The 24,999-nt window shown below is 46.5% G+C and overlaps 1 protein-coding gene and 1 pseudogene across 1 annotated transcript in view; one reads left to right on the top strand and one right to left on the bottom strand.

The window, feature by feature from the left end:
• Positions 1-712: 712 nt before the first annotated feature.
• DNAAF5 (dynein, axonemal, assembly factor 5) overlaps positions 713-24,999 on the bottom strand; it is a 37,284-nt gene continuing 12,997 nt past the window's right edge. Inside the window, exons 6-14 of the mRNA XM_012728892.1 lie at positions 22,536-22,768; positions 21,187-21,399; positions 18,304-18,447; positions 16,669-16,837; positions 11,570-11,717; positions 8,009-8,159; positions 7,099-7,255; positions 3,329-3,520; positions 713-1,689 (exon numbers count right to left, since the gene is read on the bottom strand). Coding sequence (XP_012584346.1) covers positions 1,553-1,689; positions 3,329-3,520; positions 7,099-7,255; positions 8,009-8,159; positions 11,570-11,717; positions 16,669-16,837; positions 18,304-18,447; positions 21,187-21,399; positions 22,536-22,768 — 1,544 coding nt within the window. The 3' untranslated portion in view covers positions 713-1,552. The remainder of the gene's footprint in view (positions 1,690-3,328; positions 3,521-7,098; positions 7,256-8,008; positions 8,160-11,569; positions 11,718-16,668; positions 16,838-18,303; positions 18,448-21,186; positions 21,400-22,535; positions 22,769-24,999) is intronic.
• Positions 5,279-5,730, top strand: LOC105854003 (annotated as a pseudogene).

The raw sequence follows: 24,999 nt of genomic DNA, 5'->3' as shown, positions 1-24,999 counted from the left end.
TCCTCAGCACGGGATCTCCTCTCAGGCAACCTTCTGCCATTTATTTTTGGCTATATTTGGTTGACCAAAGATAGAAGATAAGGCATCTTGATGGATAGGAAAATGTGAGATCCTCAGAGCAGGGATCTCAATCTCCTGGAGACCTGATTGCTGGGCTCCATCCTCAGCATCTGATTTGGGAGGTCTGTGCCCATGGCATTTCCAGATGATACTGAGGCTTATGACTTGAAGGTTCTTAAGGTGCCTTTAAGGAAAGGGCAGAGAATACAGAAGCCAAAAGGCAAGGAATTGGTGGAGGATCATAGCTAACGGCATCCTCAATCCCTATGGCTATCAATTCTAGAAACTAGATTGGGAGAACCCAGTCATGACTTTAGACTTTAAGGGGATGCCCACTGACATCACCCTATGGGGGACCCTCCTCAAGTCTGTGATGCAGACTTAAGGGTCATCCCAGCTCCTTCCCAAGGTGAGCCAGAAGGCAGGTGTGCCCTTGTGATCTGCTCCACTGGTGTGGCGCTCCTGCCACCTGGTGTTCAGAGAGGACTCTTCCAAGAAAAGCGTGGAGGCTGGGATCACCATGAGGTTAAGGCTAGGGAAAAAAGAAGCCATCTCTAGAAATGTTGATTAATTACCAGAAACACACAAAGACAAGTATATAAAATAATTATAATAAATATTTTAATTAAACTTTCAAACATCAAAGCATAAATGTTACCATTTGATTGTTGGAAAATACACACAGCATTATCTTCCTTCTATTAATATAAATAATTGGGCTTATGGAAATACTACCCTCTTAAGTGAACTCTTTTAGGCACTTGGGTGTAGAAAGTGTTAAAATAGAATTTAACTTTACTGCTACTTGTAAGAGAGCAACCAAAATCATATCCAATTAAATATTCTATTTTCAATACTGTTAGCATTACTCACTTAAGAAAAAATACTGTGAATGTTTATATCCATGTAACATTTTAAGTTCCAGTATGTTTTTAAATGAAAACATTTTCATTGATAAGATTTCAAATTTCCTTTAAATCTGTTTACTGAGATATTAAGTTGTAGTAGACAGTACTTCCTCCTTCCCCCAAATTTATTTTTAATCACTTTGACTTAAAAAGTCAAGAACTTTCCTGATGGACATTTAAGCAAGACAGAACCAATAACCTATGAACCTACCAGTGCACGCGGGTCTTTAAAGAAAAAAAGACTTTGAGTAGCTGACACTTGGTTTTTTTTTTTCAAGTCAGTTGTAGATGTCTGATAGACCTCTCAAGAGAGGCACAAACAAGACACAGAGATATAGAAGTTCCATGGTGAATGTTACCTCGGAGACTGCTGGATTTGGAAAGCGGTCGCTGGAGAACACTGGGCATGTTTTTAGGGAATACCTTCTTGCTTTAAGTCCTACTTGTGAGTATTGTAGGCTGTTGATATAAAGATGCCCTGTTAAGAGGTTTAAAGGCCACAGATCCTAGTCCAGATAAGGATGACAGTTTGTTGTTTGCTCCACCCATAGCTGCGCACTGAGAGCTCCGCCCCCAGGGCCTGGTCACTGAGCGGGTGGCAAGGCCTGTATGTGCTGCAGGAGCTGCTCACAGTGCGTGGGCGAGCGATGCTTGTGGATGACAGCCTCCGTCTCTCGCACCAGGAGCTCGGGAAACAGGACACTGCCTGCTTTGAGGACCTCTGTAAAAACAGCAAAACCTCTTTAAAATGCCAGAAATAAATATCAAGCCAATTACTTTTACTGAAATAGGCTTCATATGAAAAGTTAAAACAGCTACAAATAGAGAAAACTTCAAAGAAAGAAACATTATTAGGGAATGACATAATGAAACAAAAATGGCCCAAGATATAACAGTCCTTAATATGATACTTTTAATAGCGGATAATCAAACTGTGAGGCAAAACTGATAGAAGTGCAAGGAGAAAGAGATGAATCCACTATTGTAATTGGAGACTTCAATATTTTATCAGCAATGACAGGTCCAGCAGGCAGAAAATCAGTGAGAACATAGTTAATCCAGACTATCATCTATCAACCATGTACTGTGGACTTCTATAGACTCTATGGGTTACTTCATCCAACAACAGAATATATTTTTCTCAAGCTTTGACATTATATTCACCAAGACTGACTATATTCTGGGCCATAAACCACATCTGAACACATTTAAAACAGAAATCATAAAGACTCTGCTCTCAGACCACAATAGAGTTAAACTAGAAATCAGTGGTAGAGAGCTAACTGGAAAATCCCAAAGTATTTGGAGATTAAACAGCACATTTCTAAATAACAAGATGAATACACTGCATCTTCTTGATCCATTCATCTGTTTTGGGGCATTTAAAGAGTTTCCATATGTTGGCAATTGGAAAAGTGCTGCAGTAAACATAGGCGTGCAGCTTTCAAGTTCCTGTTTTTGCGTTCTTGGGGTAGACTCCTAGGGGTGGAATTGCTGGGCTGCATGGCAGGTCCACTTTAGTGTTTTGAGGCTTCCACACAGCTCTCCACAGTGCTAGACCAGTCTACATCCCATCAGCAGTGTACGAGGATTCCTTTATCTCCACACCCTCGGCAGCAGTTGGTTTTGGTGTTTTTAGTATGGGCCATTTTCAAAAGTGTGAAGTGGGAGCTCATTGTGGTTTAGATTGCCTTAAATGTGTGTTTTTAAGAGATAACCAAAGAGGCTATATACTGATTGATTCCAATTATGTGACATTCTGGAAAAAGCAAAACTATGGAGATAGTAAAAATTTGATCAGTGGTTGTCAGGGTTGAGGGTTGGAAGTTGGGATGAGAGATGAGTAGGTGGAGCAGAAAGGATTTTTAGGGCAGTGAAAATGTTCAGTTATAATACTATAATGACAAATACATGTCATTATATGCTAAGTCTTCCCTTAATACTGCTTACAGATTCTCCACCAAAACACTATATAGTACAACCTACTGGCTGGAAGCAGATGCCAAATCTAGTCGTCTTCTATCAAGCTAGACTTTAAGGAGTTTGCAAAATTGTGCAATGATGTTCTATTTTTTCACTTTGTCTTGGAAAATATATATTTTTCAAAAACTTGTTTAACATGTCAATATACAAAGGGTTTATTGCTATTTTAAGCAAATAGATACTTTTTTCCCCCAATTTTAATTGGTATTGTGATAATATCAATGGCTATACCCCACAAAGACAAAAACTCTTTGGAGTTTCCAAAAGGGCCCCGAGTAAAGTTTACAGGACCCCACCCACGTGCCAGCTGTGTGTGGCTGATGACACAGCTGTGCTGTGAAGGCCGACATCAGAATTACAAGCCATCAAACTCTCACCTAAAACTGCATCCTGGATGGCGCTGTCTGGATCATCGAGGTATACGAGGAGCTCTTTGTACAGATACTGGATGTTACTCTGGTAATAAGATTTCCCACTGTCACTGCTGATGCACTGCAGCCAGGAGACCAGGGTGGACGCAGCTGCCAGCCTCACTTCATTGGAAACATCATCTAGACGTTTTAACAGTTCTGGAAGGAGGGGGCAAAATGGAGACGGGAGAAGACAGCTCACATATGACATTCCATCCCAGGCATTTCATTCCAAATCTTTGAGCTCACCCTTGGGTCACAGGAAGCCCACATGATATGTGTGTGGGACTCTGTGTGTCCAGAGCTCATAAGCATAGGTCCTGCTTATGCTGGGCAAGCCTGGCAGGGCTGAGCCTCCCTACTGTCTTATCACTTGTGATCCCTCAGGCTCAAGTCAAAGCCTGTCACACTCTGGCCAGTCAGCCTCCCTGAGAACAGACAGTACAGGGGTAACATCTGCCGACCGACCCTGTCCTCTGCCCACGGTGGGCTCTGAAGAGAACTGACGGCTCAGTGACATGGCATCTACCAGCTGTTCCAAGGACCCGACTATTCTGTCACCAAACACAGAATAACCATCTTTCCTAATGACAGAAACTATTTTTGCTAGAGAATAAGACTTAACAAATTTATACTTTCCTTACACAGTCTTTACAAGATTCTTTGACACCCACAGTTGGATATCTTTGGAGACTCAGCATACAATTTGGCACACAAAATAAGGATGGCAAGACCAGCAGCTGCCCAGGTGTGGTGGGATGCCTCCTTGACAGGTAGCTTTGAGCTCCTGTTGCTTCCACACAGAGAGGTGCACAGGCTGTTAACTACACCCAAGTCATGACAGCCTTCAGAGGGCAGGACTTCAGGAGAGAGGGACTTACTAGCATTTACTCATGATTTACTTTGGGCACTTTCAGGGATACCAGGCTTCATGGCCACAAAAAGTACAGAAACACATGTATTTACAAATTTTGTAAAGGCCAAAGAACAGGAGGAAGGTGCCTCAGAGCAGATACCTTGTGGGACCCCCGGTAGCACCTTTGATCCGGAGGTACAGGTACGGCCATCACCCATGTCCTGGAAGGAGGGTCCGAGGCTGACTGACAGTCAGCCATGGATGGATAAAGAACTATGGCTAGGACTGTATTTTCACCTAATGGTGATTCCCAGATATTTAATTTTAAATATCAAAGATGGCCTGCAAATTCTATTAGGTAACTTGAGGTCATGCTAATGAGGTCAGTCCTGTTGTGGGACTGAGTGCATCCTGGGAGGCCTTTGAGCCAACAATTAAATGTCACTCCAGATTCAGTACTACACAGTGTAGTTCTTTTGCAATGAAAAGAATCCTAAGCTAATGTGCCTTAAACTGGAGGACCAATGCCCAAATATGTGCAATCTTTTAATTTAAAAAGTGAGCAAATTGCCAACTAGTCCCAACAGCCAACACATTACACTTGCTGTACTTGTTCAAAAAATGGAACTATAAAGACTATCAGTAAAAATGAATGAAAGCAAAAACAAATGTGGAAGAAAGTGTGGGAAAGGTGGACTTCAACTTCGGATTTCATTAGGAGGTGATATCTTTAGCACTGAGATGCACTTTGACAAGTCATGCCTGCCTTCAATCCTGAGCTACTATGATCTCTTCTAATATGACTGCTCCTTTCCCTTATTCAGGAGCTCAGAGACATGCTGAATCCCTCACTCATACTGCCTCTTGCTGTCACTCCTTGGCAATCCCTGCCTTCTCTGTGCTGTGTTCTGAGTGCATTACAAATCACTAGCCTTCAATCCATGAATTTTCTCTCCAGCCATGTTGAGTCCAGAGTTTATCCAGTGCACTGAGTTTTACACATCAGTGACTATCTTCATTTCCAAGAATTCTCAAAAACCATCTTTGAAAAGTTACTAGGTATGTGTGGGCGGCAGCTGGGTGAGGGGCACCAGGAGGTCTGGGGCCTCGCTGCTGTGAGCAAGCTGTGGGTGCGGGCGGACAGGCGCAGTGCTCCGACTGTAGCTGGGGCAGTGTGGTCTCGCACCAACCTGGCTGCTGGAATCCCCAGTGGTAAGGTGAAATACTCGAGGCTCTCCAGCACAGATGATGGCTACATCGACCTTCAGATTAGGAAAAGTCCTCCTAGGCCCCCTATAAGGCCACTGCACTGCTACCGAGCTGTCTGATTGGCACTTTCTCACCATCATAGGCTCCCTCCTGCTGGCGGGTTATATCAGCAAGGGGGGCAGACTCAGCGTTCCTATCCCGATCATCGGTATCTGTGTTCCTGTCTGGATTTTACCACCTGCACATTGCCTACTATGCATCCAAAGGCTACCAGGGTTACTCCTACGATGACATTCCAGACTAGCACCCACCTCAGCCCTGAGAAGAGTCACAGATGGGACTGAGCGCAGCTTTCAGACATTGTGCAGAAACTTTGGCTAAGGGCTAAGGAATTATGCAGGTTGCAGATGTTTATTAGCACAATGGGCAGATTTTATGGGTCCATCCTAAAGATGTTAACTGAGCTTATAATTGGCTAATTAGGACATGCTTTATTTTTCATCTTCTGCTCTTGGCAAAAGCTCCTCACAGGTTTTTCCATGTGAAAGATGTATCATGAAAGAGTAGCAATATTAATTAGTTGTATGGGGAAGTGGGAGGGTGACCTGTAGTGGACAGGGTTGCTGCCACCAACCTGCTTCAGAGGCCAGCAGTTCTTTTTAAAGAAGTCTTCACTGGCAGTTTGTCATTGTGGCAAAAGGAAGGGTGCTGTATGTCAAGCTTCTCATTGCTAATTAATTTTAAAAATATCTAAGTATCTTATCCCCTACTCTCATTTCTAGCTTCAAGTTCTAGTAGATGTTGGCAAAATAAAAAAAAAAAGAAAAGTTACTAGGTATTTGTGGCATACAGAAAGTACAGATAATGGAAAACCTGTATGGCTACGCGTTGGCAATCACAGTCACATGCAGACACGCAGGTCCTACCTGACCAGGTAACCCCTTTCCTGAAAATCATGTGCGTCAGTCAATATTTCTCAGAATTTCTGTGGGTACTTTTTCATATGCATCTGCTCTTCATTCATATTTGCTTTGATTCTCACTTTGTTAAATGAATCATTATCCTTTTAGCTTTTTAATAATTTTAAATATACTCTAAAATTTAACTTTGAAGTGCTTCTATAATTTATATTTCACCTCAACATTGAGCTGTGTCTTTCTAAACGCTGTTTTTCCTTATGTTCTTAGGAATTTGAGTCTGTGAGCCCATCCAAATGATGAGCCCCCTGCCTCTCTGCCTCACTCTCTTGTTCAGTGGGAATGTTTTGGCTCTCCATCTGGGATTTTGTCTGGTACACTGGCTCCAGAGGCAGTGACACTGGGGGCTTCTGGGTGTGGCTAGTGCACATGCCTGTTCTCACCCCTAGGCTCTGGTTATAGTTTGTGCTCCAAGCAGGGGGGTTCCTGCCAGACTGTGGGCTGTACCCTTGGGGTGTGTGGGCCTGAGCTTCAGCTCTGCTTCTTCTGGCTGCTCCCACCCCCCCAGATCTGGTCTGTAAGAGATCTCTTGTTTCTTGATTTGTGTTATTTATTCAGGGATGTCTCATCTGTCATTGCTGTGTTTGGATTCATCATCAACATGACCAGAAATCAAAGTAGCATTTTCTGTGCTTTCCTATAAAAGAACAGCTGTCAAACAAATACATATGCTTTGCAGAAAAAAAATATCCTACCAGGATAAATCTTGATGAATTTATCTGGATCAAGCACACCAGCAGAGGTTTTTAAAAAGGTGTCAATAATTCGGCATGACATTAACCGAGTCATCTGAGAATCTTCTTCCAGGGTGGTCATAATCTGAGGTGTTAATGTTTCTTGCACTTCTTGTATCTACAATTAATAGAAAGACAGGGGATGTGGCTCATGATTAGGTCTGCTCTGGTAATAAAAATTGCTGTTTGTTCATTAGGTGTGTGTGTTGCCTGTAGATTGAGACTAGGTTTTGCTACAAATATACAGGTGTATGGAATGCTATTTTGGAATTTCTATGCAAGAAATATACTTGAATCTTGATTTAAAAGTCTAGATAATCTGAATATTTTTGGTTTAACTTGGTCAACTTAAAAAAACAAAAAAACAAAACTCCAATGCTCATAAAGTCTGAGAGGCACAAATCCTATGCAGCTCTAACCGAGTAGGATGACAGAATATCATGTCCAGTGAAACTCGGGCAGCACCTTAGCTTCGTAACAGCACCCAGGAGCCAGGAGGTGGAGCTCACATACTCTCATATGCACCTGGGGAGGTATTTTTGTGATAGGAGGGCACAACATAACACCAACTTTTGGCATGACTGTACTGTTTCTTTAATTCCTGTGCTCAAAGGAGATTAATGCAAACAATGTAGAAAGCCAGATCTACCCTTGTCAAGACTCCTTGTGTCAGGTAAGAGGAACATGCAGTGTGTGAATCTAAGCAGCCCCTTAGTCAAAAGACAAGTTGTCTCCCACCTCACCACACTCCTTCCCAGTAATTGTCAGGAAGCAAAGTCAATTTCCAGAGAACCAGAGAAACCCTGTTCTTTTCCCACTGCAGAAGGTCCACATGGGAGGCCCCTCACGGCTGGGGACAAGCCCGCCCTACCTGTTCGGCAGACAAGACTTCGCTGCTGATGAGCGCCCAGAGGCAAGACACGGTGGCCGTGCGTATGGCGGCGGCTGTCCTCCCTGCGTGCCACTGCAGGTTGGGGACCAAGATGTCTTTGAGCACTGTGTCAAGGTAGGTAGGAAACTGCCTGTGGTGGAAGCAGGAAACAGGGTGAGGACTAGGGGAGATCAACTTGCCCTGGAAGAAATGAATCGGGCTAGAGGAAGACACAGCAGAAAAAAGGCAGAAATGCAATTGGAACTGGACACCCAAGCAAGAGAACTCTTCCTGGGGAGGAGGCGGGGGAGGAGGCTGGTGCTGTTTTCTCTAGTAGGAGACAGATACAGATGCTGGCAGGCTGAACTCTGTGACCCTCCCTCTCCCAGGGCCCAGCTGAGGCTGAGTCTCCAGAGAACTTGGGGAGCCCCCTGAAGATGTTCTTTCAGCCTCTTCCTCCTTTTGCCCTGTTGGATGGCACCTGCCAGTCCTCCCTAGCTCTAAGGAGACTTGAATGACATCTGGGCACTGTCACTGGATCATCAGTCAGGTAAACAGTCTCTCCCATGTGATGGTTTCACAGGAAAGGCCCCTAACAGACCCCTGATTGCAGACCCTCCAACATATCTTGGAGAGCACTGGTTGTCTACTTCTGACTGTGGAGAGGCAAATGGAAAGGGACACCAAGATGGGACCCCAGGGATCTAATGCAGCAGCACAGCGGGACAGGGAAATTCACCCTCCAACCCTGGTTGTGTGTATGTGCACAGGGTCTTCTCAAATACGGACTAGCCGGTTGCCCTTGTGCTCAGGACAACAACAAAGTGCCATCAAACAAGAGCTCCAGCCATGCACAGGTTCCACTTTGCTTGCTGGCTCAGTACTGATGAGGTGCATTTAGGACGCTATTAACACTGCACAGAAATGCCTTGATACGGCTGAGGAATCCCACTGTGCCTACAGGCCTCTACAAATAGAACAGAACATTCCATGGAACAAGTAATTCATGAACATATCTCCCAACACTACCCCAGTGCATTTCAAAGGTGGCTCACATCCCATCGGCATCTGTTTTCCCATTATGCCAAAGCAGCATGAACACCGTGTGAACACCACCTGGCGAGACAAAGGTCCTCAGGGCAGCCTGATATTCTCGGCTTCCTGTGTGCCTGCTTCAGCGGCCTCCAAGATCCTAACTCCTTTTTTTTTTTTTCCTCTTCCCCCCACCTGCTTCCAGCAGGGGGCATTCCAGAACCAACAATGAAAGTACAAGAGCAAAGCTGGAAGGTGAACTTAGTCCAAGGTGATTTACGTTTATTCAATTAGGCTTTCAGTGCGCTTTAATTTTTTAAGCAAAGAGCTGTTGTTTCCTGTACAGTGATTTACAACCTGTCCTGTCTCTTAGGCATCCACTCAAATCATATAGGAAAGCCCATCTCCAGGTGCTGGCTGGGCAGTGACCATGTGGTGCTACTTCTGGCGTGAGTTAGAACCTACCTTCTAAAGCATTTAAATGCTGGGGAGAAAAAAAGCATCTGCTTTCAAAAAATGTATTCTACGGTGTGAGGAAGATACCTCCTCTTGCGGGTGAGGCACCCTTGAGGAACAGCAACATTTGGGAGGCTGGCCCAGTCTCCTTCCTTTGCAAGGCTGAATGAGGAGCTGCTCTCTGGAATCTCGCACTCAAGATCCTCATTTTACCCTGAGGCATTGACACCTCCTGTTCTCAGCTACCACGGGGGAATATAGCATAGCTGGGGCGAGAAGGCACCCTGACAAGCCTGTATAACTTGGGGTAAAATGAGAGAACCAAAAAGGGAAAGCCCAATGACAGCAATTGCAGACAGCAGGGTAGGCTGGTAGTGGGGCTTCCAAAGGTGACAGGCTCTGAGCTGCCCAAGGGCAGCCCTGGGGACATGCAGCGTTCATGTCCTGGTCACTCTCCAACTATGGGGCCATCTTCCCATGGAGGAGCCCCTCAAGTCCCCTTGCAGTCCTGAGGCCCTCATCAGTGAAAGCTTTGGAAGACTTCACGAGTGTCAGATGGAAGTCCAAGGTGGAAATTTCTGATCCCAGGAGCCTCTTCTCGGGTATTTGCCCTCTGTCCACCCCACAGAGAACCTGCAAGCTGCATGGGCATTCACTGCAGTGGGCCCAGGGTGAACACACTCCAGACAGATGAGCTCTTCTCACTGTTTCTATGTCAGCAGAGCCAATTAGATTTTTATGATTCTATCATTTTATAGTGTCAAAATCAAGTGAATGGTATTTTCAAAATCTTTCTTGTTTGTAAAAGTAGTCAATACTTTCAGTAGAATAATTGAATTGAACAACTTACTTCACCTGATACTGATTTATGGCCCCACATACCCAAGGTGCAGTTTATGTGGGAACTTAGTCCAAATCTGGAAGTTGTGCTCGGCAGGGGTTAACTGCTGCAGGGTGTGCTGGCTGCTCCAGGAGACGGAGCAGTGCAGGGCTCTGAGCACTGACCAGCCTCATCGTAAGGCCCCATGGCTGCAGGTTCTCTAGGAAGATGTGCCTCCTAGCAGGATAGTGGCCAGGGCTCTACTTAGCGTCTCTCTACAGGACCTTCAGGCCCTGACATTTCTGTAGTCAAGCAAGAAATAAAGTTCCCTTCAATATGACGGGCTGGCTGAAGGCCCACAGGCACAGAGGAGCAAGTGTCACACACAGAGAAGAAAAGACTGACCAAGCTGCCCACAGAACCAGGCGCCTTCCTAGGAGATGGGTGATCGAAGCCCACCCAGCTCAGGGCTCCCCTCTGGGGAGATGTGTCCTCAAGATCGTGGGTCCCCGGACAGCCCATCATGTGGACCATCACGTAGGCCTGCTCATTCTTCTGCTCTGGATATTTCCTGCCTTTCCAGGGAAGTGGCAGGGTCCTGGAGGGCTCTCTCCTCTATCCGGATTCCTCACACAACCTGCTGCTGGGGTTTCCCCCAGCACAGAAAGACTCACATGCAGTCCCGGTACCGCAGTGGGTGTCAGAGTGGCTCTGACCCCGAGACTCTGGCTTCTGACCGTGCTTTCTCTTTTCTCCTATTTCTTTGTTCCCCTTTCCTTCAAAGTCATTAAAGTGGAGTCCCTTAATGTGTTATGGCTGCCTAAAAGTTCTTTGATAGGAGAGTTCTCATGCTTTAACCATCAATGGTAACTCAATCAATTCTTTGTTAGGTCTGAAAGGTACCAAAAGGCTTTTAAAACTGAGTACAGCCAATATATAAACCATTAATAGTTAATGTTCCCTGAAACTTTTTCATACAATGGAATTTTTTTTTTAAGGCCCATACAATGGAATTTTAATGACTACCCACACTGAAGTGACTTTGATTTAGTGTCTCTGCTCACATTCACTGTCCTGACCGTGCTGTTTACTCAGGGAGGAGGTGTGGAGACGGCCCGCTCTTGCTCAGGGTCACCCTGGTTCCACCTGAGACCTTTGTGTGGAGGAAGGGGCCGGAGACTCCACCCGCAACACAGAACCGGGCGGGAGTGGTAGGGGACAGCATGGGGCCCCACGGGGCAGAGCAGACCTACCCCTGGGAGTCCACAGTCTCCTTGGCCCGCAGCAGCACCTGGGACAGGATGGAGAGGAGCTTCAGGCGCATCTGCGGCTCTCTGGCTGGCTGGAGGCAGCCCCTGAGAATGGGGACCAGGTGAGGCAGTGCTTCACCCAGGGCAGGACCTGGGAAAAAAACAAAACAAAAAACTAGCTCCTATGTGGCCCCCGCTATGAGCAAGGGGGCGCACGTTCTCAGCTCTGGGGCCATGATCTGAGCACAGCTCAATGGCTATAGCTGATTCTCAAGAAAATTTAATGCTCCAACCACTCTAGTGATTCAATATGCAAACTTCTATCTTATTTATACTTTCCAAATTCTTAAAAGAAAAATTAAAGTCAAGCAATATTTTAAAGACCAACTAAAAGGATTACTCAGAACATGTGAGATGCTGGAGATCTGCCCCTGAACTTCGTAGCCAACGTCCTTTTCCAAACTTGCTGCTAGACAAAGAAGAAATGGATGTTCTTCTCACTGTGCTAGAAAAAGATTCCACAGGCAAATGTGTTTAGCACTTGCAAACTCACTGACTCATGATGGAATCACTGTCTGGGGTCTTGACATGAGCTGGGGCTCACAGGACAGAAGAGCCTACTTGCCAACCTCCTTGTGGCCCTGTGCTGACAGACCAGACCACAAACCTTAGGCCATCCTCTCTTACAAGAGTTTGTTAATTCTGTACGGAGCTCCAGAACAAGAGAAGCAACCTAAATCTTTTAAGATGCCACATCTCAAACCCCGACACTGAAACCCCTGGGATAAAAAGATGTGCCCTGGGGGGCAGGGGGAGAGGACTAGTTCACGGCTGGAAGTGTAAGGTGGGCCCAGGGAGAGAACAAACAAAGCCAGCAAGAGAGCCGTTGCCTGGAGCAGGTCGCTGCAGGGAGGGTGTCGGGTGTGCTCACCCCTTGGGTCATATCCTTTTAACAGCATAGAAAATGGATGTGTGGACACTTCCCCCAGAGGAGGAGGGCACAGGCATTCAGGAACACACTTCCAGAGATGCTTCACCCACACGGAAGCCAGGGAAAACAAACACAGGAGGAGCTGCATCCCACACGTCCTGCCCCGTCCTGCCACCCCATCCTCCATGCCATTGCCCCACTTTACACACCAGCACGAAACATGGCATTTTTAAAGTCTAAAGTTGGAGTCAAACAAAAGCTCCCAAATCCCCAGAACTGTGGGACATCTGTCAAAATGCCTGGCATAAAAAAGGAAATCTGAGTGGCTGGAGACATGCACGACACACCGAGTGCCACAAAAGAATGAAGGATGTCTGGGGAGGTGCAGAGGTGCTGCTTTACCACCACAGGTGCCGGAAGCAGCCCAGTGAAGGTCAGGTCAGAGGTCGGGGGGCACCTGGAAGTGAGCCCCTTCCAGTGACAAGCAGGCATCACGAGCTCACACAAAGCTGCAAACACACAAGTTATACCGTGGAAAGGGAGCCCCTCTGAGGAAATGCAGATGCTGGGTGCGGCCGTGGCCAGAGCTGCCCACCACCCAGCCTGCCATCCAGGTGCCAGTCAGTGCAGGGAAGAACACAGAGTGGCCTGTGTCCTCCTGGGCCAGCCAACTGAGACATGTCACCAGTTTCGAGCATCACGCTGGGTCGCACTGTTAGGACACGGAAGCAGCCTTTGGCCACCACTTCCTAAGTTGGGTGGAGAGTTAACATCAGTTTGGATTTCTTTTTTCTTTTTTAAAAAGAATGACCTTTTAAAAATGAATATCCAGCGCCACGTCCAGCTAAATAACTTTCCTTAGATGGTCCAAGTGAGGAATTTCTCAAGAGCCAGGGAGAGTGTTGGGCCAGGCCAGGCCAGGCACAGGGCCCACTTCCAAGTCTGTACAAAGTGTGCAAACTGGCCCAGGGATGCGCTAGGATCCCCACAGCAGCTCCCAACTGAGGTGCGACTTCCTCTTTCCTCATCAACAGAACTTACAGAGGGCACCGGTGGGTAACCCCAAGCAACCTGCACCCTACCAGTGTCTCTAAATCTCACGGATACAGCACACACCAGGCATGCTTCCCACAAACATCTCCTGCACATGCCCAATACCAGGAGCTGGGGCCTGCACTGGAAGGTACAGGGGGCCTGGGGTTGGGGATGAGGATCCCACTAGTGAAGGGGACCGGCTGTACTATAGGGAGGTGATTTTAACGGGGAATGAAAGTTCTCGCATACCTGCACACACCCTGAGCTCAGCCAAGCTGGAAGTACCAACGTTATTCAATGCACCCTAAATCACGGCCTGGCTCCAGAAGCACCTTCAGTGCCACTGCCATCCCTTCCCTTTCCCGCCCACGGAGAACACTGTAAGGCCCTGGAACCCCCACTCAAGGCTGAGGTTGATGCAGATCCCTCTCCTTTTCCAACTAGTGTTGGTGCCAACCAGGAGGGCGTGTGTGTGTGGGGGCCCTGAGTCAAGGAGCTTCGTACGTCCTTCCTGCCTGAGTGGGAGGATGGCCTTGAGTCCTGATACCAAGTGCTAGGGAGTGCTGTCATCTGGGAAGGCCTCCTTGTGATGCCCAGTACGCAGGGCCAGGAGGCACGCGCTCTGCTGTGTGTCCAGCAGACAGTAGCACCCTCACCCACCTGGGTCGGCAGGTCCCAAATCGTAGGACTCAGGGCCTTCCTGGAACCGTTTCTGTGTTTTCTCTCCTTTCACATTTGAACAAACTGGATGGCAACACCACACACATCCCATGGCTCAAACAGAGAAGAGAACAGGACGCCTAGGGTCATGATTCTCCCAAGTGACGACCTCTTCTGAGGATGGAGGGATTTGTTGGCATTTTTTCCGAGTGGGTCACTGGTATTCAGGACATGAACAAAAATCCTCCAAACTAAAACACAACCCTAGGATTGTGCCCCGTACCTTCCTCTGCAGCACCGACCCCCACCCACAAAGTGCGTGCTCTGCCTGCCGTCTTCCCTCACAGGCTTCCCCTGCAGGCTTGTCACCATGTTTAATGAGGGCCAGGGCCCTCCTTCTATGGAAATGTTGTTACAGTGTCATCTTCCAGGGAGGTGTTTGGACCACTTCCAACTTCTGCTACTGAACATGCCCTGCTGAGTATTTTTGGGCACATGGCTTTTTCCACAATTAGAACGTTTCCTCAGGACAGATTCTAATCATTTGACTGTTGGATAAAGGGTGTGAATACACTGGTGAGTCTACAAGTATGATATAAAACTGTTCTCCAAACCAAAGTACCCCTTTACTGAGCTGCTGGTACCACCCAGCCCCTCCAGCTTGAAGCCACCAAAGACAGTGTTTAGCACTAGCCTAAATGGATGGGTGGAAAATGGCACCCCGCAGTTATAAACCATGTTTCTTTATTACTGAAAGACTGAATTTCCCCTAATGTTTGTTCACCAGTATTTATTAATGTTTTCCTTATAACGCAGCCACCCTGCCTGTTGTGGGGCTTGTGCTAGCTTTACCACGGGTGGATTTTATAAAACAAAGGCTTGACACTATCATATTTACTGTGACTATCCCCAAATCTCCTTCCCTTTCAAATGTGCATATAAAATCTAATCTATTTGTCTCTTTCCTGGTCTTGTCAAAGTTTAGAAGTTATCTGCCTCTGTATACTTAACATGTTTAATATAATTAAAGTGACATTCTTAACACAACTTTTGTCAATAAGAAATTCAGAAATCTCTATTCATTACAGCAAAACAGGTTCATTATAGAAAACAGGGAAAAATAAAGAATAAAAGGAAACAACATCCTTCAGGCTCTCAGAGCACTGGCTGGGGGCTGCACAGGGGCCCCGGGTCAATAGCTGGGCTGCGCTGCACCATCACATTGTCAACGTTTTCTTGTCTTGACGTGTGTAACATGAGATGCTAATAGCAGGGAGACTGCCTCAGGGCCCCTGGCTTTGCTGCTGGAAAGGAGCGTGAGGCCAGGCTCTTTGGTTTTGGGCTCAACTTCCTCAGTTGTAAAGATGAGACCAATCTGATTCATGAAAATGGGTGACAATCAGTAAAATGCAGAATTTGATGCCTTGGGCCCCCTCCCCAAGGGGGAGGAGGGGCTGCTGCTGTTGGGTCATGTCCCAGTTATGGGCCGTGTGAGCCCAAGAAGGTCACTGATGCCATGTGTCCTCAGTCTCCTCCATGGCACAGGGGTGACAGCCCTACACCTGGCTGTGAGGATGCAGCTGATATTTCCAAAGTAATTACAATAGCGCCTGGCATAACACAGCAAGCACTTCCAGCAGTCATCTCTACTTTTCATCTCAAGTATGGGAACATAGTTTAGCACACAAATAACAAGGACAATTTGGATTTTTGTTCCATTACTGATGTCACGGGCTCACCGGGCATCTTCTCACAATGGCAATAAATCACTATGGTGCTTGGAGGTCACATGTGAACAACATGTGTCCCTGCAGACCCATAATTACAGAGAGAGGCGGTGGGGAGGGGGCAGCACAGGAAAGCTTTGGGAGAGCATGTAACTTAGGCGGAAGCAGAATTCGTAATAAATTTAAATGAAGAAGAAGAAACTTGCTTGACACGTTTATAGTCACCTGGGAAAGTACAGGATATGTACAATAAATCATTGTAATTTCTTTATCAAGAACCTCATTAAAATGTTGACATGTGCATTCTACATCTGTAACAGAGTATTTTAAAGCAATACTGCTCATTTCAGACAGTGCCCAAATTTGGAGACTTATGGGGAACAGATAAAACACTGAAGTCTCTGTGGGGCTGACTTGAGACTATAGTCACACATTCAAAATACCAATTTGACTGGATATTCTAAATTTTGCAATATTTAGCATTTGAAAAATAAAAGCAACAAAAGAGAGCATGTAAAATCACATTTTCAAGGCTAAACATAAAAAATGTGTGCCTGAGCAGATTTAAAGAGTTATGTTACATAAAGTCTTCAATATGACGTTCTCGGTATTTTTAAAAATGAAGGTTTTGTCCCGTAAGCTGCATAATCACTATAGGGAAGAGTAAATTAGTTACCTTAAAAAAAAAAAAACACCTCAGTATCATATAGCTAGGTCTGTGGCATCCTGGCCCAGGGGAGGGGGCTCACCTGACTGCATAACGACCACATTGAACTGCAGGAGTTCAGCAGAGTAGACGGTCCATTCATGGTGTGATCCCGCCAGCCACTCCATGAGGGCGCTCACGTGCTTTCTGTAGAGACCCTGGCTGCCATCAACACCCTCCACCTCGGCCAGTGAGTCCATGGTCTCCTGGACCTGGAAGTGCAAGCAATGAGCTGGGGCAGTCCCCATTCTGCAGGCACAAAACCACCATCAGCGCTTCCCATCACCTGAGAGAGTCAAAACCACGTGGGGACATGCCTGCTGGAAAAACCAGGTTAGCTGTGCACACTGACCTGGTGAGGGAGTGTGACAACACGGAAACCTGTGGAAGCTCATGCTGGGAGCTGACTGCACACGCCCGTGACAACTTCGATTTCCATTCATGTTATGGCAATGCTGCCTGTGCCACCAGCGCTAGAGCTGCAGATGCACATTTCCCAAGAAGTTCAGCAACAGTGCCCCTAGGTGTGCACACAAGCAGGTGTGCTTCTTTGGAGAGGTGGCTCTCTCCAAGCTGATGATTCTCCTGTGGGTGGGAGGGCTGTGGGGGCCAGCTTGGGCTTTGTCTCTGAAGGGGACCAGGTGGCTTTGGGGGGTTAAACTGAATAGACAAACTGTGTCTTGCATCCTCTCTCACTTAGTTCTTTAACTCCACCCATACCTTCAGGTGAAAATACCTCTGCTGTTCTGAAGGGAAGCAGAGGGTAATGGAAGATGAAGGGATAAAGGTGGCAGCCGCCTCCTAACCTGAGAAGATCCACTGGGATCTGGAAATTAGGAAGTGCTGGAAATTCTGGGAGGCCTGAGACTATTCTGCAGACTCACCTGTAACCTAAGGAGGTCCGGTTTTGCTCCTTTGTGCTCGTGAAGCACTTTTGCTAGTATTTACAGCACTATGAGTGACAAGCTGCCTGCTAAGACATGTGCCCTTTGGAAAGCTCGTTTTTAAAGGGGCCTGGAGAAGAGAAGGGGGTGGAGGTGTCAATGTGGAGTCACGAGGCTCTCCAACCTTCCAGGATGGCCTCTCCATCAGGCAGCCAACTTATAGAGAGCAAGCTGCCGAAGGGCTGGCAGGAGAACTAGAAGGAAAATTAAGTTGCTTTCGTGGAAGCAGCCAGCAACTGGGTCTCCATATGGCCCTGAGTCCACTGGGAATTATTGGTCAGGAGAGTTTAGAGCCAATGGAAAGGAAACAATTTTTAAAAGTTGGGCTGCAATTAAATAAGAAAATTATATTACTTTTATTTCATTTCTTTTCTTTTCATTTCAGTAATGGGCATGCTTTTAACCAAACTGAAATGTAGATTTAAGATGAGGATGGGATAATTCCTTATTTGTTTCTTTGCCATGGACTCCAAGATGAAGTACCTGTCTTCACTCGGAGATATTAAATTGGCAGTTGGAGGGGATCTAAGCTTCTGTGCACCCCTAAGGCCACCTCCTGAATGACTCATTCCAAATGTTCTAAATTCTTTCATCTTTGCTAATCAGCTTGAGTCAGGCATGCCTGAGGCTAGGAATTCAAGACAGAGGAGAGTTACAGACACTCAGAGGAGAGCCTCCCTACGCATAAGTTCCATCTTGCCAGGCGGCAGAGCAGACACCCCCACCAACCTTACCTTGTCACTAAGGCCTGAGGCGCCCCACAGAGCCATCACAGTCACCAGCACTTCCATGAGCTGCAAGCTGAAGTCGCGGCAGTCGCTCTGGCAGGCTGCCACCACAGCCTGCACACAGAGCAGTAGGTGCTCCCCGTAGAGCTGCTGTGGAGAAAGGGGGTACTGTCAGTCGGCTGTCCACCTCCTAGCCCCTGGCGAGCTTTCGGAGCAGGCCACCGAGATGGAGTGTGAGGGCTGAGACTATTCTGGAGTGGGCGTCGGATCACTGACTCCAACGCACGTGACAGGGGAGGACTGAAGGCACATGGGGAGCTAGGAATTGGCATTAATTTTGTTAAACGCTTATTCGTATTTCAACTGTTTGAAGCCAGTTCGTATACCTTAGTGATACATACTAGAGTTATTTACAAAAGAAATGACTGAATCTTGTATTTGAAATACCCTAGTTGTTCTCACCCCACACCCAAAGATAAGAAAAAAGGGAGTTGCCCTAATACTCCACCTTGACCAAAGGAGTACAGAACCCTTGAAGTCGGATGACAGCTACCTGGAGGTTCACTCTGCTATTCTCTCTATTTTTGTGCATTTTGATATTGTGATAAAACTAAGTTTTAACAAATATAAAATTTTATGGATCAAAAATGCTTCCTGATGCATGCAATTTTGGAAGGGGGGATGGAGGGATGACAAAAGTATTAGCTCAGTTGGGTTGAGCCCACTGACTACCCCCAGGGTTTAGCCTCAGCAACAACAAAACGGGAACCTGGAGGGGGGTATAGGGGGTAGCACACCTGTGCCACTGGGGATGGCGGTGTATAAATATAAGTAAATATCTGTATTTATCGCTTATAAGGTCCTTTATTTAACATGTCTACTATATGTATGCCTCATACAATAGAGAGCTTGTAAATATAACTCATAAACAAATGGGTATATATATATATATATATATATATAAAAGAGGTATATGCTTAAATTTATTTTACTAATTGGGGCATGAGTTCAAAAAAGTTTTCAAATGGCTAGCTAATGGGTTGGTTTTAAATTCTGAATCAGTTGTAAAATTTCATGACTCATACACAGTGGTATAAATCATTAAAATTTAAACACAAAAAAATCATACTGCACCTCAGGAGTTGGTCCTGGCATCCCTAGACCCTCCCAATCCTGACCACGGGGGACCCGGAACCGCTGGGTCTGGAGGAGCTGGCTGGGAACCACAGATTGGTGTTTTGACTCTAATCCTTACTTTTCCTATAGTCCAATTTCTTTTAGACCTGGATTGCTTGATTGATTTTTGAGAATGTGATTTCAGCTAATTTCAAAAATGACCTCTAAAGTATATTTAAGGAGCTATTATTTAAAAATTAAAAAGGAATTTAACCTCTTTAAAAGACGTGCCACGAGTATCCATGAGTATCAATCAATAGCTTTTGTTGAGTTGTCTTGTGCCAGGTCCAAAGAGCCCTGTGCCCTGCCCAGCATCACCCACCTGCTATGAACAGGGCAGCATCTCCGAGGAAACGAGGCCTTATCATAATGTATGGGTTTCTCTATATTGAACCAGAGAATGCTCCACATCTACCCACACAGAGTGAAAGAGCAACAGCAAAAAAAAAAAAAAAAAAAAAAAAACAAACACAAAAACAAACCCAACATAGAAGGAAATGCTACTCAATAGCTTTTTTTGCTCCTGAAACAATGTTATCTGAGACTGCAAAGCCTTTACCAGAGAAAGTGCTAGAGGCTCTTAGTTTCAGAAACAGTTAAACAGGAAAAACGGAGCTATCCTTATGTCATCAAACAGTTTCCTTGTTTCATTACCTGTCACTAAACAGACATTTTACAGAGGAAAATCAGGTTCCCCACAGCCCAGCTCCAGGTGTGGGGCTGCCCAGACACCTGGGAAAGAACCTTCCACTATGGTCAGCTCCTCTTCCTTCCTCCCCCACCCCCACAACAAACAAACAACAAAGGTGCTTCAGGGCTCAGAAAACATCTCAGAGGGCTGCTTTCTTTAACAAAAGCATTTTAAAACTTTGAGCTTGTCCCAGAAGACACTTGTAACCTATTCTTACAGTTACAAAGCAGAATCCAAAGCACATGACACTAACTGGGCACGCCACAGGCCCACCACGGGAAGAAGAGGTTAGTCTGAGCACAGGTCAGAGAGAGTGGTTCACGGGCCAGGCCACGGGCTGGAACACGTGCACAGGAGAAAGATGAGAGATGGCACCCAACTCCCTATGCCGATTCAACACTGCTAAAAAACTTCTCTCTGTTTCAAAGGTCATCGGGGAAATTTTTCCTTGGAAAAATCAGAAAATGAGGCAGTGTTAGAAAAGCAAGTGGTGCCGATGACGTCATATGAGCTCATGGCAATACTGCAGACGGGTGACTGCAACAAGTACAACTGGACTGACAAGCAGGCTGCGTGGCCTTCAACTCCATCTCAAGGGAACAGAAGTGGACCCTGCCACAGCAGCAGACTGTGCAACTTCTCCAGTAGAACCTTCCTCGACAATGGATGTGTTCTATGCTGCTAAGTCCAACAGAGCAGATGCTGGCCACACATGGCTGCTGGGCCAGTGAGACTGAGGGTCTGCATTTTAAGTTGACAACTTTAATTGAGATGACTGTCATACTGGACAGAACAGACTGCAACAGGAAGCGTGTGAGTTCCAATAAGAGCATGTAGTGGCAGCCTCTGGCTGCCAGCTGTTTGGGCATCTCTGTGAGCCTCTTGACATGGGTTCTATACTGGATTTACTCGTAACTGTCAATACGTATATGCAGACAGCAATTGGCAGGGAACACGCCCACCATTATAACACTGACCGGTTAATCACATTTCCCATCTCCCACACTTCCCTATGGACTTACTTTCTCAGAGGCTTGGCAGATATGAGTCTGGGTCAGTTCCATGGCAATGACCTTCAGGTGTGGCTGGAGGGCTTCCCTAGGGCAGCCTCGGATGGCTGCAGCAAGGATCAAGAGGCTGGAGGAGGAGGGTGACTTTTTCAGCATTGACAAGATCAACTTCAGAAACACTTCTGGGCTGACAAAAGTCCCAATGAGCTCTGCGGACCTTTTACACTGTAAGAGAAATGTAAGGGTGAGGGCTGTCCGTACCCCTGTGGTCTACCTCATGGGGCTTTCTGTCCATGGTCTGGCAGGACAAAATCTCTTCTTGGTGTGGGGTCAGAGCACTCATGAAAAGCAGGAAGGTCTTCTTGTGAGATCTCCCCTGCCTTCGACAGGAGAAATCTGTGGCAGCGAGAGGGATAGCTGACTCACATGGATCTGAGTCCTGCGGGATTCCCAGCAACCAGTGACGGAAACGGCTTACTGACAGTGGTTAAACACACTTGGCAACAAGAAGGACTGTTACGCTCACAGCAGCTCTGGGGACTTAGGGCATCAGGGTGGGTGAAAACTCGAACCCCTGAAGGCTGTACCCAGTCATTCCATTTACACATCTTCAAAATGACATGAGGACAGACCCAGAGAACAGCAGTAGTACCAGTAGGGGTTTGGGGTGGGGTGGTCGAATTTGAGAGTGATTACAGGAAGGGGAAGCCCAACAGCCCAAAGGAGGTCTCTGTGGAGGAGCAGTTATAGGTCTTGACTGCATCCATGTGATAACATGAACCACACATGAAGCACTGACGTCCATCTCCAAGATCTGACTCTGCCCTGTGGTTATCTGAAATGTGACATGGGGGGACAACAGAGAACACAAGGCCTCTCTGGATCACCTCTGCACCTTCCTGGAAATCTATACTTCAAAGTAAGGACAAAAAGCTCCAAATTCCAAACTCAGGCACCTACATCAGGCCCCTTCCACCAGACTCCGCCTGTTGAGGTGCTAGGCTCCCTCATCTGGCCAGGTGAATGAGCCTCCTCCAGGAGGCCGTCTGCGCTGGCGTCTCCTCATCCCAGCCCTTTCGGTCTCAGCCGAGAGCAGGGCACACTGCGCACTGTCCGACAACAGAGACAGTTGACAATGCCTGGCAAGGCAGCCACCTGGATACCCAGACTGGTGCGGGAAGAAACTCAGCCATGAGAGAGGAGCCCAGCTTAGACCTGATGGAGGCACTAGGCCCACCTTGCCGGGCTGGAATATGATGACTTGCTGCCAAAGGCCACGCTGAGGCCACTAGGGTGGGTACAGGGACACGAAGGGAGACACTGTGCTTGGCTGAGAAGTAGCCCTAGAAAGACGCACTCACACTGCTGACCACAGCCTTCTCCTCGTCGGCGCAGGCGAGCTGCAGGGTTCGGAGCAGGAGCTCCAGGTGCTGCGTGATGTGGTCCTCAGCGTGCAACAGCAGCACGGCCAGCAGCTGCGTGGCCTTCACCCTGGTCCCCACCACCCAGTCGGTGATGTCGTGACAGATGGCAGGAAGGATCTTGGAGAGGTTTCTGAAGATGAGCTCCCGACAGCCCAACGGTGGACGATTCTCTGAGAATTAAAAAGATCAAATATAAAACATAAAGCTCACAAAAACTCTCTCAGTGACTCATGTGGAAAGGACTGTATTATACGTTCCGTATTTAAGGTACATCTACCTACGGGCTTTATTCTGAGATCTTGAAAATTCAAACCAGCTCTGATGTTAGGTTGATGAGTAAAATGAAGTATCATTTACTTAAATCGTTTTTACAGTAACATTGAGGCATAAATGACACAATAAACTACACATACTTAAAATGTACAATTTGATAAGTTGACATATGGATACACCTGCAAAACTATCACTGCAATCAAGATAATAAATACACCCATCACCCGAGTTTCCTGTGTTCATTGCAACGCCTCCCCTCACCCGTGGGTCAACCGTGAGTCTGCTTTTGTTATGGATAAACTTCATTTTCTAGAATTTGCTTTAAATAGAACTGCACAGTATTGTGCCTTTCTTTTCTGGTTTCTTTCACTCTACAAAATCATTTTGTGATCCATCCATACATTCATTCCTTCTTATTGCTGAGCAATGTCTCACTGCACAGAGAGAATACTGTTTGTCCATTCAACAGTATTCCATTCCATGAACAGTTTGTCCATTCTAGAATTGGGCTGCTGCAAATAAAACTGCAGTCAACACTGCAGTATGAGTCCTTATGAGACACATCTCTCATCTCTCCTGTGCTAGTTCCTAGAAGGGGAATAGCTGGAACAGTCATCTGCTTTTTGTGCCTAGGACTCTGTCTTTTCTAGAAATGTCCTAAATGACTTTTTTTCACTAAACTTGATGTTTTTGAGATTCATCTATGTTGTATGTGTGCCAGAACTTCCTTCCTTTACATGGCTGCGTGACATTCCATCCGATGGCCCTTACACCCTTTGTTCACCTAGTCACCAGCTGACGGCTGTGGGTGGATCCAGTGTGGGGATGTCAATGCTAACGCTCTGAGTGCGCATGTGTGAGTCTCGGTGGGCTTTCCTTCCTGAGGAGGACATGTAGCCAGTGGTGGGCTGGCTACATCAGGTGCTAAGTGCATCTCTAACATTTCAAGAAATTGTCAAACTGTCTTCTAAAATGGCTCCACCATTTTGCCTTTCTACTGGAAATACATAAGGACTCCAGTTTCTCCACATCTAAATTCTTTTCCAGATTCAATCATTTCTGACTCACCAAATGCTGAGGATGGGAATCTGAGAAAGCATCTGACATCTGAACAATAAGCAATGATTAACCTAAGTCCAGAGTCCAAAGCACTGGTCAGGTTCCAGAAGGCTCAGCCGACACCCATTAATCTTTCTGAAAACACAACTATAGTACCCTACTAAGCAAAAGTACGGAAAGAGTTTAAATGGCTAGGGTCAGAAAAATAGAAAGGAAAAACTGTTTTGGTTCAAATTTTACAGACACACTGGCAGTCAAACTGAAAGACTTACTCGACTTTACATAAAACATGAAATTTAAGTTTTTATTTGCATAACTGACACAAAATTAAGTATGCTGGCAATGGGGACTTAATTGCTTAACTTTGATAAAAATTGGTTGTTAAGCTGTAGAGGGGAGGATGCAAAGTGATACCCTGTAGAGGGGAGGATGCAAAGTGATACCCTTTGTGGAAATTGGGACTTAGGAGGAAGTTGGGTGAGGATGAGGATCAGAACCTGCAGCGAGGCCAGGTACCTGGCTTCTGTATCAGCAAGGAGTTGGTCTCACTTGGGGTCACAGCTCAGGTGAGGAGCTTTGTCTTGCTTGTGGCCAGTGTGGAGTTTCATGTCAAGGCCAGCAGGACCAAGGCCAGCTGATCTCCAGGTACCCCCCCTCAATAATCAAACGGACAACAACTAGTTAGTTTGATTGTTGCGGCTGACATTTTCAGCTAGTTGGGGAACTCATGAGTGCTGCCCTCTGCTCTGGATTAGACATTAAACAATAACTTACTCTTCTCACCACTAAACTTCTCCAGGAACAAAGACTAGAATACTTAAAAAAAAAAAAAAAAAAAAAAGCCCAGCACACAAGTGGCTTTGCTGTGAAGAAACTACCCTTTTACCTGTGTAGCTCACACCTGGGACAGAGCACTGAGGGGTGGGGAGGAGGGAAGAATCCCCTGAGCACTTGCCGACCTCTCTGTGGCCTCAGAGCCTCTGGGTGCTTGCTTCCCGACAACCTCGCCAGGCTCTGGCACTGAGTAGCTGCATGTGTGCAGAGCCTGGGGCGCATACCTGTCTCTCTC

This window comes from Condylura cristata, unplaced genomic scaffold (genome assembly GCF_000260355.1).
Source record: "Condylura cristata isolate star-nosed mole 26May11 unplaced genomic scaffold, ConCri1.0 scaffold00024, whole genome shotgun sequence".
Taxonomy (NCBI): Eukaryota; Metazoa; Chordata; class Mammalia; order Eulipotyphla; family Talpidae; genus Condylura; species Condylura cristata.
The sequence above is the reverse complement of the archived record's forward strand: the minus strand, read 5'-3'. Positions and strand labels throughout refer to the sequence as shown.